The sequence below is a fragment of the Antedon bifida genome, chromosome 8 (assembly GCF_963402885.1).
Source record: "Antedon bifida chromosome 8, ecAntBifi1.1, whole genome shotgun sequence".
Lineage (NCBI taxonomy): Eukaryota > Metazoa > Echinodermata > Crinoidea > Comatulida > Antedonidae > Antedon > Antedon bifida.
This window is the reverse complement of record NC_136233.1, coordinates 14,190,577-14,207,216: the sequence shown is the minus strand read 5'-3', so window position 1 is coordinate 14,207,216 and position 16,640 is coordinate 14,190,577. Positions and strand designations below refer to the sequence as shown.

The 16,640-nt window shown below is 32.2% G+C and overlaps 2 protein-coding genes across 4 annotated transcripts; one reads left to right on the top strand and one right to left on the bottom strand.

Moving 5' to 3' along the window:
* Positions 1-698: 698 nt before the first annotated feature.
* LOC144849876 (peptidase M20 domain-containing protein 2-like) lies at positions 699-3,277 on the top strand. The gene is made up of 3 exons (XM_078706971.1): positions 699-1,276; positions 1,719-2,010; positions 2,232-3,277. Exons 1-3 carry the CDS (start codon positions 902-904, stop codon positions 2,777-2,779), a joined length of 1,215 nt encoding a protein of 404 aa, XP_078563097.1. The 5' UTR covers positions 699-901; the 3' UTR covers positions 2,780-3,277.
* Positions 3,278-3,782: 505 nt separating this feature from the next.
* LOC144851141 (dysbindin-like) lies at positions 3,783-15,978 on the bottom strand. Of its 3 annotated transcripts, XM_078708698.1 has the most exons (13): positions 15,856-15,978; positions 14,653-14,741; positions 14,210-14,257; positions 10,726-10,758; positions 9,123-9,176; positions 8,339-8,399; positions 7,862-7,994; positions 6,988-7,120; positions 6,335-6,357; positions 5,963-6,103; positions 5,278-5,654; positions 4,968-5,223; positions 3,783-4,820 (listed from the first exon to the last, which is right to left on the bottom strand). In XM_078708698.1, exons 2-13 carry the CDS (start codon positions 14,706-14,708, stop codon positions 4,759-4,761), a joined length of 1,377 nt encoding a protein of 458 aa, XP_078564824.1. In that variant the 5' UTR covers positions 14,709-14,741; positions 15,856-15,978; the 3' UTR covers positions 3,783-4,758. The 3 variants fall into 3 exon arrangements, with proteins under 3 accessions (XP_078564824.1, XP_078564821.1, XP_078564822.1); XM_078708695.1 differs by having other exon boundaries at positions 4,968-5,654; XM_078708696.1 differs by lacking the exon at positions 15,856-15,978 and adding an exon at positions 14,849-14,871 and having other exon boundaries at positions 4,968-5,654.
* Positions 15,979-16,640: the final 662 nt, after the last annotated feature.

Here is a 16,640-nt window from a genome sequence, read left to right as displayed (position 1 = left end):
AATAGGTGGGATCTTCTATTCATAAAAATCCCACGGGATTACATAGTCTCCCTGACTATATGTTACGCATACTTTGGTGGTCATATGAATTCCATAGTACACCACCACCAAGCATACTTACTTTATAGATCCGAATAGCAAACTTTGTAACTTGTATGTGAACTTAATATATAGTTTTTTCCAGTTCATGTGTTCGTGCCTAAAAACTATATTGAATTCACAATATGGAGTTTGTTTAAATATGCCAGTAGCGCATAAAAAAGTTGCATAGGCCTATATAAAATATTTATTCTCAATTGTTGTGCATTCTTCATTTATTTTATATTTATTTAGTATTGATTAATATCTTATCTTATTATTTTTTTATTTATTTTGTATTATATAGTCTTTATTAGTATTAGTTATAACTTGTTGTTACGTAGTCTTTTGTTTTTTTAGCAGGAATGTTTTTTTTCATTTTTGTATTTTTCTTCTTTTTTTTATATATTTTGTTGTTTTGTTTCGTTGGACGCACCTGAAGTTGAACTGTGCCACTCTGATAAAAAGTACAGTGCCAATAAATTATTATAAAGAAATGTTTAAGGAGCCAGCCTAGTATTACTAATTAATTAGAATAGTTTGTTTGTGTATGAAATTAAATAGTAGCTTCCTAATGAATTATTTCATATGGCAATCAAGGAGATTATTGGGGAAAAACTAACCATGGAATATAGAGGTTTAATATCTCTTCTCTATGAGGTCCAACTAATTCCACACGGATACTTCCGTACCACCATCGGGACATGTACCACACCATACACTTGTTTTTACCTCTTTGGCTTCCCATATTATAGGTCACGTGCACTTTAAAATGTCAAAATCGGCATGTGTTGTGTTTGGAATTTCCTAATTATTATACGTGATGGAAATTATCGTCGAAAAAATGGAGGAATTGCGACAAATTTCCAAGGAAATTTGGAAAAATCCTGAGCTAGGATATGAAGAAAAATATGCTCATAAAATAATAACTGACTTTTTAAAGAACAATGGTTTTCACGTAGAAGAAAGCTATTTACATCCGACAGGCTTCCGAGCAAGCTTCGGTACCACCACTGACCGCCGCGAGAGCGGAGGCGGCGGCGGGGATAAGGGGTCTTCGCACGCCTGTGTGATGGTTGAATATGATGCCCTTCCAGAAATTGGTCATGCCTCCGGTAGGAATCTTGTTACAGAATCCGGTTTAGCTGCAGCGATCGTGATTAAGAGTTCAATCGAAAGGGGGGAAACAAAGGGAAAGGTAAGGTCTTATTTATATAATTCACTATTTTAAATTATAATCAATCATTTTTAATTAAATCTTTTATGAAAAGCCATATAGGCTTAGTAAATTATTATTAGTAGAATACAAAACATAAAGGTTATTCCAAATAGCGTGAGCGATGCATGATATGGGAAGAAATTGGGAGCAATAGCACCACCACCAGTATATAAAGTTGTTATACAGTAGCGTTATTGCCCAAACCCTTCTCATCATGCATTGTGCAATGACGTTCCTCATGAAATCAAGCTATTTTTTGCGATAAACTTTATTGGTCAAATAGTCGCACTATTTTCTTTCTAATGATATACAGTAATTTAAATATTGTTTTCAATTCACAATAGATTAGAAAACAATATTTTAAAATTAAAAATGATAATTAAATAACGTTTAAAAAATCTGTATAATACTTAACTTACAGGTATCTGTTTTAGGATGTCCCGGTCATGAGGGAAATGGTGGAAAAGTCGACGCCATAAAAAAGAAATTCTTTGAAGATATAGACTTTGCTGTTAGTGCACAACCCTACACTTCGGATATAAGCACCCCGTTGATGCTTACAATTATGCGATTGTGTGTGACGTATAAAGGCAAACAGGCCCACGCTTCGGCTCATCCGTGGGAAGGTCGTAATGCTTTAGATGCTGCAGTCTTATGTTACAACAACATCTCGGTGTTAAGACAGCAACTAAAACCACTTATGCAAATTCATGGTAAATTTATTTCTTAGTCGAGCAAGGTTGAAATTGTTGCTTGTGTTACATTTTCATTATTTAGAATCAAACAAAGAGTATTCCGTGCCAACCTTCTTAGAAGGTTGCATGATGGGATCTGAAGAGTAAACACGTACCGGTGAGAGCTCCGCTTAAAATTTCTACTCCAACCCTGATTACTGTACTTTGTTTACATTTATATTCTTATATTGTATTTGCAGGCATAATAACAAAAGGTGGAGTAAAGCCCAACATCATACCAGGAGAGACTGAAATGGAGTTTTATTTACGTGCTAAAGATCATGTGGATATGGCCGTTTTACAACAGCGTGCCAATGGCGCTTTTGTGGCTGCGGCGAAAGCCACTGGATGTGAAATTGAGTTTAACTTTCAAGAAAAGCCATATTCAAACCTTACCTCAAACCCAACACTTGCTAAACTATATGAGAAAAATGCAGAGAAATATGGAATTTCGTTTACCCGCAACTGCGAAGAGCTTCAGATTCCTGTTGGATCTACGGACGTAGGAAACGTATCACATGTTATACCGACAATACTTCCAACTTTCAGTATTGGTACATCTGCTAGGAATCATACAGAGGCGTTCGCAGAAGCTGCTGGCTCTGATGCGGCGCACGAGTGCGCTGTGAATGTAGGAAAAGCATTAGCAGCAACAGCCATCGATGTCATGTCCGACAAAAATCTGCAGATGCAAATGAAAGAAGATTTTACAAGTGTTAATTCTGCTTCCATGACAGCTTGGCACTGATAACACTTGCAGAAGGAAGGAACCATATTTCTTCTTATTGAGCCATGATAGTATCATGATTTTCCTATCGAAATGTAATTTTAGCTATATTCACATATCCTGCTGGATCTAAACTGAGATACAGTACTAAATAAATGCTAAATCACAAATGCTATTCCTTTATCAAAATTAATGAGAAAACTCTATATTCACATAGCTTATGTGAAGAGAAACTAAATATGGTTTAGGTTACCATGTGTTTAGGTAACGCATTTATTTGATTTAAGTGAATATTGCAGTGAGGTTTGTGTGCTCGATCAATATTCAAAATAATTTTATTTTAATAGAAATATTATTCAACATTGTAACCTCTGTATAATTAACTGTGCAATTGTAAGTTACAATAAAAGTACTACATTGATATTTACCTTTTTTTTTTATCCAGATTAGCAAAAATGACAATACTGTAATAATTTATAAATGATGTGTATAAAGTTGACAAAAACCTGAATAAATCATTTTTATCAAAGTTTATTCTCTTTTGGGTATCTTGTCTGTCTATACTACTTACCACTTCATTCACTTTCTGCTAGTCTAGGTTCTCAGCTTAATACTGGTAAAATGAAAATGGCACTCAAGATATCAAAACAATAACTATGTCTATTATAGAGACTTGTGGTCTACCCTAAAGCTCTGTCTACACTATCAAACTTGACAAAAAAAATGTGATTTGCCCATATATTGACATGTCATATCACTACCATATTTGGGCATATCACTACCATTTTTAGGCACATTACACTTTTTTTTTCAAACAAGTTTGATCGTGTGGACAGAGCTTAAGGCATGCAATCTGGTTTAATATTTGTTTTTAAATAAACATTTTGACACACATAGTGTGTCATACTGTACCTACCGTATACAGTAAACTTCATCTGAAATCAAAGCCTGGTGGTGCTACGTAAAAAGTACCAACAACATAAAATAATTGGTAAAAAATAAAAACAAACAATGCAACTTTTTATTTCATTTGCTTTATTGCACAAATCAGTAAACCCATGATTGTTTGAAATCAAACAATTTTTGTAATCTGAAGCAAAAATTTATAATTAAAAATTATTTGTACTTGAAATTCATTACAGTACGTAATTATCACGACTCTGGCAAATAATATTAAACGCCAATGTTTCATTTTCATGTGGCAACATGCATATTGATTGGTACATAGCCACGTGGAGCATCGTGAAAACAAAGCATTGACTTTCAGTTCATTTTCTTGCCGTCGACCAGAACCGTGCCAGAACAGGTGTGAAAGACCCTTTACACAGTGTTCTATTCATACCCCAAATTTACACCAAGGCACTGGATTGTTCATTTACAATATAATTGCTAAAAACCAGCCAACATAACGAATATTCCCCTACTTTACACTACTGGAAGACTGTTCGTTTGGAAGATTGACAAATTATTTAATTCAGAAACAATGCTTGGCAATTTATACTTCCTATTTATATACCCATATGCAGATCCCCATCACAAAACAATCAACAATAAAAATATCTTGAAATCATTATTTTTTTGTCTCCACCTCCTAAATTTTGGGATTCCTAAAAATGAGGGTGTATTTTTCTGTTTCATCATACCATTTAAGTGTGAACATAATATAATAAATATTTTTAATGTTGGTAAAATGTCGGCATATAAACTTTAATTCAAATCTCTGTGGAAAATTGTTTCTTCCATTTACATATTTTTATATGCTATATAATACTTATAAATGAACACAGGTTTTTCACTCACTCTTGAAACTCTTGTGAGCACCAATTTATATAAAATGTTTTGCAAAATAAACTCCATCTTGTCCGCCTATACCTCTCTTTCTATCTCTCCAGTTTCAATAAAATTCAGATACTATACTTAATATATTTGTACCAATCTAGTCAATCATAAAAGGCATTGTTTTTGGCTTAGTTAGCACAATAGCTGTTTGATTGGATTTCTTATGACGATGTTTCCTCATTTGTTTCTAGTTCCGTTGTATTCTGATTTAAGCTTTCTGTACCTGTAAAAAGTATTTCAAACAATTAGTGTACCGAATATATATATAAGCTATAAATGTATTATTTTCATGTGACACAAGGCAAACAGGTATCCCATTCAATTTTTGTCAGGACAAGAAAATTCTTATCTTATTATTTCAACTTCTTACTTTTATTTTCTTCTTTGTCTTTTATTTCTCCTTGTTTAGATTCCATTTCTTTTTCCACCATTTTCTCTACACTATCTTCATCAACATTGTCCTCTGTTTTTTCATCCTTATTTATAGCAACTTTTTCTGCTCTTTCTGTATCTTCAACCTTTCTTTCCTTTTTTGTATCTTCTTCTACAACCTTTTCTTTCTTTTTTGTATCCTCTTCTACAACATTTTTTTTCTTTTTTGTATCTTCTTCTACAACATTTTCTTTCTTTTTTGTATCCTCTTCTACAACCTTTTCTTTCTTTTTTGTATCTTTTTGTACAATCTTTTCTTCATTTTTTGTATCTTCTTCAACATGTTCTTTTTTTTCTATATCTTTAACCTTTCCTTCCTTTTTTGTATCTTCTTCAACCTTTTTTACATCTTCTTCTTCAACATTTTCTTCTTTTTCATTAATTGTAATCCCATCATTTATTTCACCTTCATTCATTTCCTCTTTTATATCTTCTAAATTATTATCATCTTGGTCATCCTCATCCTCATCATCTATCTCTTGTATATTTTCTGGTATTTTTGTTTTTGTGGCAACTTCTGCTCCTCCAAGAAAATCATCTAAAGCTAGTTTATCTGTGTCATCAACTTGGAATTCAAAATCATCGATTGAACTGGTGGATGTCTTTTCTCTTTGGACAACTTTTTCTACAAAAAAAAAATACAGTTAGTAAATTGTATCTGGGAATACCAGATATATCACTACCATATATAGGCATATCACTACCATATTTGGGCACATCACAATTTTGATAGTGTAGACAGAGCTTTACACTTGTCACTAGTTATTGTTTCTTTTTACATAGCGCCACCAATGTGAGAGGGCATTTTTTATTTTCTTTGAAACAGATTCAAGCCCATTTATAGGTATGACATGCCTTATGTGCCAAAATAGTTTTTTTTCATAAAAATATATTAGGCCAATCGGGAACCAACTGGATAAGTTTTGTATATACCGTTAACTTTTCCATGTTGTTTGTAATGATCCATCTCTGCTGTGAAGACCTCTTCAAAAGCTTGTTGTCTTTCTTTCATTTTTGCTTCTTCTGCTTTTTCAAACTCTTTAACTAATTGTTCATTTTCTGCTTGGAGGTGAGCTAGAAAAACAAGATATATATGTAAAATATTTTACTCCGACAAAAAGTTTTTAAATCACATGAGTTTCATCTAAACTTTTAATCTAAATTATTCCAGTTCTATTTTACAATATTTCGTACACTCCAACACAAAGAAGTCTATTCTGTTCTCTCTGTAGTACCAGTAATTGTTGTAAACATGAATTATTCATAAACAACATATTTTACTTGTTTGCTTGAAATATTCAATACCTTTTGTTCTTGCATATTCAGTGCTGAAAATGAAAAACAAAACAATTAACAATTGTTGATGAATAAATTAAGTGTCATCCAATGTCATGTGATGTTGGTCAGTTTGTCCTTATTCAATTTCTAAAGAAAATGAGATCATAAATGCCACTGTTCATTACAGATACTCATGGGGTTTATTAATTACAGGTGGACTCATTCACAGTATTAGTAGCTAATTTACATTACAATACAGGTACCAATTTATACAAATTGATTAATTACAGGTGAACTTATTTATTCATAGTAGCTAATTTACATTGCAATACAGGTACTGATTTATACTAGTGAGGTTGATTAATTACAAGTGGACTTATTCCCTAATATAGTAGCTAATTTACATTGCAATACAGGTGCCCATTTATACTAATGGGGTTGATTAATTAAAGGTGGACTTATTCACTAACAGTAGCTAATTTACATTGCAATGCAGGTGCCCATTTATACTAATTGGGTTGATTAATTACAGGTGGACTTATTCACTAATAGTAGTTAATTTACATTGCAATACAGGTACTTATTTATACCCTGATTCATTAAATTCACTCTTATTTGAAACAATAATCTCAAAAGTGCTTGTAATTAAAATGTTATCAGATTGCAAAAGAAATGCTTACTTTTTCTGAGATTCGTATTTGTGTAATTCTTTTCGTTTATTTATTTGGTTCCTTTTAAATTCTTCTCGTTCAACAAGATCTTCATAGTTTGTTATCATAGTTTCAAGTTCTTCAAACGAAGCTTGCATTCGGCCTAGAAAAAAAAGTTCCTTTATTATTTAAATGAGTACATTAATATAATTAATCAGCATCAGAAACAACAAATTTAGCACATTTAATAATTAATTTTCATAAACAAACAATAATAAGATTAACCTATCACACATTACCTTTTCAACATATTATGTAAGAAAAATCATTACAAATTTTTTCAAAATTTAGCGTATTTGATTGGGACTTTACCATAGAATACAATTTTTCCCTTGAGTACACAAACCAAAAGTGGTGTTGGTAGTCTATAAGTGCTAGCTTAACAAATTTGAAACACCCCTGTCAATGATGATGGTGGTGTGTTGGGATGTTCCCACTTGAGGGTTCATGGAATGTACCATTATCTGACAGGGGTGTTTCAATTTTTTTTTATATATTCGAGTTGTAGCTCTCTTCTCAGAGAGAATAGGCCAATGTCGGTTTATCCAGGTAAGCTAGGCATGAAATAGACTATTAAGTTCAATAGATTATTTTGAGCATTGAATTAGTACTCAGTCAGCAAACGAGCTTGCATTAGTTAATGTTAATTAATGTGTTTACTATTTGAATGGAAGAAAATACTCAAACAATTTTCTGATGAGCACAAAGATTTTACAATTTTCGAGTGAATAAAGTACAAAGATTTCCAAATCGAATACATGCCAATTCATACTGCTGCAATAATACTGTCCAATCATTGTTATCATATAACCAGGACAAACAAGGGGAATGAACCTTGACCTACCTACAGTAACTGTCGCTGTCTGTATATCTTGTAGTATGGTGGGTAGTTCATGTAGATGCTTGTGCAACTGATGTAGTGACTCTGTCCTTTTCTCATAATCTCGTAAAACATCATTTAGACGTCCATCAACAGCCTGAAATCAGTAAATGATATATATTTTTATTTTAAAGTATAAGAATGTTTTTTCATACATACAAGTCACACATGTCTAGAAATTGTTCACATTTCGTCCACTAAACCAAATTTTGGTCTCACATCTTTACATTACGAAAAGAAATGTTGGTGTGGTGGTACATTCCCAAATGAGTAGGGCATGGTTGTGGACTAGTCCATTATGGTACAGGCATGTTCTAGGAACTTTTAACTTTTCGAATCTAAGTCTTCACTTAGGAGAGCACAGGCAGCCAGGTTTATCCTGGTAAGCTAGGCACAACATTTTGGTTTCACATATACCCTATGCCTCAACCCTACACTCACTGTTGCTCTTGTTGCTGCCCTTTCAATATCATTATGTACATCTGCCCACGATGACTGGAATCTAAAGAAAACAAAAGCGACACATTTATAAAAAGTTTATATTAAAAAACTAAGCTGCTATTGTAAAGCTGTCCACACTATCAAACAGGTTTGACAAAAAAAGTGTGATCTTCCCATATATGGTAGTGCTATGTTTAATATGGTAGTGATATGACATCATCATGTCCATATATGGGTACATCACATTATTTTTTCACATGAAGTTTGTGATAGTGTTTAAAGATGTATTGTCCCTTGAAACACAAAAAATGAAGGTCAAAATATTTTAAATTTAAATTGGCCATATCAAAGTAATATTAAAGTTATTCACTTTAAGTCGAAAATTCGAGCCAAAAACAACAAGTTTACGTAATTAACAGGTAAATTAGTGAAAGTAAACTATGAATTGAAAACTTTGACTGGAAGTCAAAGTTATTTTTTGAACAAAAAAACCTCTGTATTTCTTTTAAATATTTTTTTTTTCAACTCATTTTTGGTGAAAGTTAATAACTATTATGATACTTCAAAATGACCCACTTTTTTCGAAATCTTTTTTTTATATTTTTTTGGAATTAGTCAAAGGGACAATACATCTTTAAGAGTATAAAATGTTTATAAAATAAAACAATCTTTAATTATTATTTTTTATACATTTATTGTCTTGTTTTTATTGTGTTTTGTTTGTATTATGAGTAATGTTACCTATGAAAAATGTAAAATAGTTTTTCTTCAAAACTCAACTTACTTGTTGAGTAATTCAGCACCAGCTTCATATCTACATGGTTTCACATTGATAGAACTAGAAAAAAAAACAAGATCAAAAGTGGGACATATTGAGTTACCAAACTGACACAAATATACTGTAAGTCTATACGCTCTAATAGCAATAAGTTAGTGATGATTCTCTTTTAATTTTCAACTGTCTAGAATTTTAAGACAGTATTCAATCTTAATTTGTTCTGCCAAATATAATATGGTATCTATGTAGAACTTTAGCATAGCATTCATTTAAGGTTAGTTATTTTTAAAGTATTATTGACAGATAACTACCTGCAAAGGTGTAATCATCTGGATTTAATGCTCAGTCAGCTAGTACAGTATACGCATTTAATGCTTAGTCAGCTAGTACAGTATACGCATATAAATGATGGTATACGTGTATGAATTACAGACGTATTACTACAATACATTTTGCACGTACACCACATCATTGGCATAATACACTATTGGCTTATAATATTAGATATTCCTTTATAATATACACTTAACAATCAATACATCAATATGATTTAAGATCTCAACTAGAATTATTGTGCTGATAATATCACCATCAAGATAAGAATGACAAAATATTATTATTTAGGTTTTTAGTGACTTTATGTTAAGTAGCTGATTACATATTTTCATTTTACAAAATGCTAGACATAAGTATCCACTATAATTTATTCAAATTGATGTTGCATTATTAAAGTAGATGTTTGAGAGATGATGTTTTAAAATACTAAAAGTATCCAACTCATTTATTCATATAAAGTTATATTTATATATATATTTTAACACTAGATCAAAAATGGGATTATTCATAGGCAGATTCAGAATTGTTAAATTGAGAAAGGGTGTGGAGGAAGTGCTGAACTTAACCCAATAATGTCCTATCTTTTACATTGTATATTTCAAAACTTAAGCCGGGTACTCCTACCTCCTACCTAAACAATTGTGGTTCATCATTTTTGAAAAACATCAACACGCAGGAAGACATTTTAAATCGCCCTTTAATTAAGTATATTCAAGAATAAATGATGCTTTTAGAAAAAGACAGGTGTAAGTAAGTGTATATTGTAATTACAGTAATGGATACAATAGTTGTCTTGTAAAATGGAACATTAAAGTCTTAACAATCCATATCTCTTTCAGGATGTGATTATTTTAAATGTACAAAACATATTATTCTGAATTAAATTATTTATACATCAGACCGGCTTAAGATTTTCTAGATTAGATAGCCTTAGATTTAGTTTAGCTTGGCATGGGTTGGTGGAGTAACTAGCCAAATAATTTTCTGTGGCCTTTGGTTAAGAAGGGGCCACTTGTTTGCATGCTGATGGTTCATTAGCCATACCACTTATTACAGGTATATTTAAATAAATTTCTTAGCTGATCCCTTCGGAATATGGCTAATGTTGGTTTATCCAGGTAAGCTAAGCACAAAATTGTACCATAACAATCTAATCAATTTTATTTGATTTAAATTTAAATTAAACATTAACAGTAAGCTTTCATAACATGAATGAATAATAAAAAGATTATTTATCATTAGATATGATGATAAATATTACTGGACGACATACCTGTTTGATAGAGGATCATTATGTTCTGTGATTCTGAAAGAAAGTAGGTTGATAATATTGAGGTTATGATAATATAATTCTACAGTCTACAGCATACTGTACATCCATATCAGATAAAAATCAATCGGTATATAATTTGTCGTGTTTTTACTGATGTACAAACTATACACTTACAAGGGGCTTGTCAAGCACATCACAAGATGACAGTTTTATTACTTTTGCTTTTCCGCTACTCCCCTGTTATACTTCTATGTTTTTTTTGTTATGTAGAAAGATTGAAAATAATTAAAAAGATTTGAAAAAAAAAAACAAACAATTTGAGTCAGTAAGCTTTCCAAAAGCTGGGCGTATTGGGTCGGCCCAAATATCTGGCTAGTCCGAAATGGCTGGTTTTCTCGAAAGTCTGATTTTCAAAATGTATTTGAAATAGTAGTTGTTGTTTGTTGTTGTTTATTGATTTTCCACAAATAATACATATTCTTTATAAATCATTAGGTATATATAAATATGGATGGTGGTCAAAATAAGTCTAGAAATAGACTTTAAGCAGATACGACCATTAACAATAAATAAGGGTAGAATGGTTTATAACATATATCTTCTTCTGTGGCTGTACAGAAAAAGGGGATACAAAAGTAGTAGTAGTAATATAATGATAATTATAATTATTATAATTCACAACAAAAAGCAGAGAAAAATCAAATCACCTGACACGTCGATCATTTTCTTATTAGACTATATTATACAGATATTGCCTGCTTAGAGGTGAAATATAAGATTTGACATCCCCGAGGGAATGATATTATGTTCGAGGGAATATATATATCCCGAAGAATTCCCCGAGAACATAATATCATCCTGAGGGGATGTTAAATCTTATATTTTACCGATATAAAAGGCAATATCTGTTATATTATATAGCCAAGAACAAGTCTGCTGGGTTGGGTGAAGCTAGGCTAGGCCTCCTATTCTATAGTATTTGTATTGTATGTAAACAAGCCTCCTGCCTAGACACCTTAACTTGCGAAGAATAATATACAGATAATTACGAATTAATGATTCCTTGGCAATAAAATATTCACTTAGGCCTAGGTCGTTTAAATTAACAGAAGAATTTCCATCAATAAGCCTATTAATAATAATATTATAATCAGGTAGGCCGAATAAACAATTCATCGTCTTCTCTTCGAGGAGCCGAATCACCGGATGTTCAGCGCGTACTAGTTACTAGGTTACTACCGTGAGTATTGACCAATCACAAACGGTGTTTCATCACATTTAGGGAGGACTAATAACAAATGAGGGCGCTATGTATGCATAGTTTAAATAGTTTAGATGAATAATTTCTTGAAGCAAGCTGCGTGGTGCAGCGGTAGAAGCGTTGTCTTGCGATAGAGTGACAATTCCACCCGAGTTCAAATCCAGTAGATGACTTTTGTTTATTTATCGGCGAACGCGAGTGTTGCCACACGGAAATTACACAGTCAATATCATCGAACTCGAGAATGTATATGATTAATGACAGGGGACACGATAATTACGCGAAAATTACTCAGTCAATATCATCGTTCTCGAGGATATATACGATTTACGATCCTCGCAGCGATAGTCATGTGACGCAGTTTCAACCAATCACGTTCACGTATTTACATAGGCTATGTAATATAATGTAATATATTAATTATAATTTACAATCTGAATACCAGCATACGGTAAGAAATATATTAGGGCATTCGTCAATAAACGATAATTGCTACTTAGTATGCTAAAAGCATACGTCTTGTTTTATAATCAGAATATATTGTACAGTGACGTAACGGTACATTTAAAAAATGAAACACTCCCATTAAGCTCATTTTAATTAAGCTCAAAAGTTATTTTCCATTCTTCAAATAAAATGCATTTTGAACATCGAGTTTATACAGTAAACAATTGTCCTGGTTGTGGAGATTTTACTGTCCATAAAAAAAAATCAAGGAAAATTGTAATTTCACAAATCATATAGGCACATTAACTTCACCATTTTTAGGCCCTGCACCCTCCTCTCATTTCAAACTCTACCATTGCGAGTGAATGTCCACAGTACAAACTTGTTTATAACAATTAACCTTGAAAATAGTGCCAAGTCATGTTTTTGTTAAATTTGCAGAAATTATATAAAGTAATTTGTGCAACAAAAGACCATAAACTTGATAGGAAATGTTGAGTCATTTTTGTGATTGTAAATATGCAAAAATTCAAATTAAATGATAAATAGTTATTGCCAATATAAATTATATAATTAATTATTTTGATTATGTAAGTATAGGCACAAATAAATTATATACTGTATGTACTAATTATTATTTTTAGTTAATTTCATTTTTAGATATTTACAATTTAGATAATATTTTATCATAGAGATGATTTTAAAAATGGCCTAGAAAAAACTATTTCTGGTAATTTATTGTAAATAAATAAAAGAAACTACATTATAATATGTAGCATACCATGTTCGTACAAATTACCACATTGTATTGACTTAAAATTTGCAGACGGATTGTTCACACTCTCTCACACTTGGCTGGTAATTTATTAACATTAAATCAAATTTTCATCAGGTGAAAGTGACATGAGACTAATAATATTAATACGGTAACAGTCTCTTGAGGACGATTTTAAAATTTCTACTTAGTAAAAGTAATTGCAATAACAAAAGTATAGTTTATGAAGACAAGTTAGAAAAAAATTGATAAATTAAAAAACATTTGAACTTTAATTATGACCATGTATAGGATAATTTTCAAGACAAGAATTTTGTACATAAAACCATTACATTAGACACCACTATTTATAAGGGGACACTTTGGAGTGAAAAAAAGTGATGATGATGACAATATATCTTTTAACACTACGTTTAATGATTATTCAGGGGATATAGGATATATAGGATTAATACCTTCATAGGGAGGGCTTCTATTGTATTAATTAAATGAAGTATAATAGCACCCCCTTAATTTGTTTGAAACATTTTATAACCAGGCCCCTGGGACTATACTTTTACAAGGTTTTGGTTGAATTACATAATCCAAATAGTTTCAGCCATCTTAGGCTCTGTCTACACTATCAAACTAGTTTGACAAAAAAAGTGTGATGTGCCCAAATATGGTAATGATATGCCCAAATATGGTAGTAGTACGACATCACCATGTCCATATATGGGCACATCATATTTTTTTGTCACATAAAGTTTGATAGGGTAGACAGAGCTTCTAATTTAGAAAACAGCATTTTATATATTACCATACTGACATATATATGTTTCTGCTGCCAACATTCAAATATGTAAATTGATCCATAGTATACAATGTTTGATTGATGTAACAATGTTCTAGAGTCTGCAAGGTAACTTTATAGTAATTGCATTTTCAAGAAACATCAATACATATTTTAATAACAATGCATTTTATTATACTAAAATGATTGACAGAATTATTTAACTCACCTCTTACCAATTCCAACTTCTTTTGCTTTGGTCGTTAAGTTTTTAATACTGTAAAATAAAATTTATCAAATATTTTATATCATTCTTTACATTACATTTACGATAAACGCAATGTAGTGGAAGCATGTCAACAATGTCTACAGACCAGAGGTAAAGTTTAGCTTTCGATTTGCGATGACCTATGACCTCCACATTGCTGTGTTGACGGTCATCGTGCGTCTGGACCTAGACACCACTTAAACTGTATCAAAGAACCGAGTGAGCACGCTCGGTGGTCTAGAGATGTGCATGCCAGGCTAGTGATCTGGAGGTTATGGGTTTGAGTCCCACCTGAGAAATTTTTTGACAAAAAGAAAAAAATTAATTGTCAATGCAAAATCATTCATATTTATAATAGGCAGCTGGTATTCCCGCTCCCACACATAAAACAACAGTGTTTATACCTAGCAGATAAATCCTGTTGAACATGTTGAAGTCTTTCCTTAAACTGTTCAAACATGATGATTGTAGCAGGCAGATCAGGCCTAGATACCTAGATAAATTATAAATAAAATAACTATTTATTTTTATTACTTTAAAAGAAAATACTTAGAATAGAGCAATTTAAATATGCTTATTATTAAAACCTATTCTACCAACCTTTTTAGGGGAAATATGTCAATGTGTTCTCATTAAGTAAATTTTGGTGGAGGATTTAGCCAAACATTCACCAGTCATCACCAGTCATCACCAGTTGAAAATTGCATCATAGAGATTCACTAACTAGGCCTATACGAAAACACTATTGAATTTCAATTGTTCATTTCAGGGAAGTCTCTTTTTATTAATAATAATAGGCCTATGAATAATAATTCATCAGTTAAATTTGTTGTTCCGTGTGCACCCAAGCGTGATTACAACTGCGATACGATTCTAGGCCTATCTCCGCTGTGGTTGCGGCGTGCGATTTCATAAAAGAATAGAAGCGTTGTGTGGATTGTCGAAATAATCAGCCTTTACTTTATGGTGTTTTTTAATAGAATTTATTACTAAAGAATTACGTGTTAAAATTATAGTTTCTATTAATACTATTAGGCCTAATTATTAGTCTCTAAAGCCCATATCTATTCTACTAGTTAGTACTGTGTGCGGGGGGGTGTGGGTAGGTGCGGGTAGGTGCGGGTGGTGTGTGTGTGTGTGAAGAAGAGTACGCGAAGGCAATCACGTGAATTGTAAACAACTAATGAATTATTCATGTTTATTTTGTGACGTTTCATAAGGGGTCCCCAACTTATGTACGAAAAAAAAAATCGCTACTGGGCCTACTGTATAAAACCACCAAAATCATTTCATTGTCTAGCTAGGCCTAGGCTAGTAAAAGAAAAAAGTATGCAGACAACACAACAACCGACGACAGTGCACTTTATATGTCTAGCCTTCCCAGTCTATAAAGAAGCCTAGCCTAGGCCTAGCTAGGCAGGCTACTACTCTACTCTCGATAGTAGAAGAGGGAGGCGCAGAAGGTGGCCTGCTGCTGTGCTGCTGTGGAAGATAGATAGGCCTACTCGCGTAACTCTACAGAACAGTACAGCAGGCTAGCTAGCTAGACAGGCTGATTCATGAAATATTACTAAATATAAGATTAACAAGACACTATTGCATCTTACCCAAATGCTTATTAAGAAAAAAACAATTCATAGGCCTAATTAGAAGTGAAATAGCCTTGATTGACACACTTGGTCTTTCCAAAATCCACAAAACAACAACAACATTAGCCCCGCCCCCATTCATCACATGTGCCGAGGTACGGTAGGTCAAAGGGTAAGAAGAGATGCTGGCAGTTCGTCTTGTTCATCCCCCATCTCCCCAACAAGATTCGACTGCCAATATTATAATAATTTAGTATATGCTTAATTGAATTCAGACTTAAATTCTGAATGATAAATATTCTTAATTTTTAACTGTTGATATGAAAGTCATTAGTAATATATTAATTATTTAATGATCCTCTTTGTTTTGTTTTGTTTTGAAAACAAAACGAACCAATCAAACATTTTTGTAATTGAATAGGCCAGTTTAATATTAATACGTTATTCATTATTTGATAGACCCGGAGGTTGACCTACTTCGACGGCGAATGGCATACGTGACGAAACACATTTGTTCTCGTACGGATTAATTCCTTCAAAACTAATACCAATCCGGGGGTATACACACCTTTAAATTAACATGGATATTATATTATACTACTACTCATATACTATATTCTATTGCACTACACTTTCAATAGCTAGTTTGCCTCTTGTGACCCACAGTAATGAGTTCTTCGAAGCCCAGAATGGTATTTAAGTCTTTATTCTTGACCAATACTTGCCCAATTTTCCTTCAAAAACTGTTTTTTATAATTACTCTAAGAAAATGGCTGATTACTAGCTGCATTATGGGTGTTTGA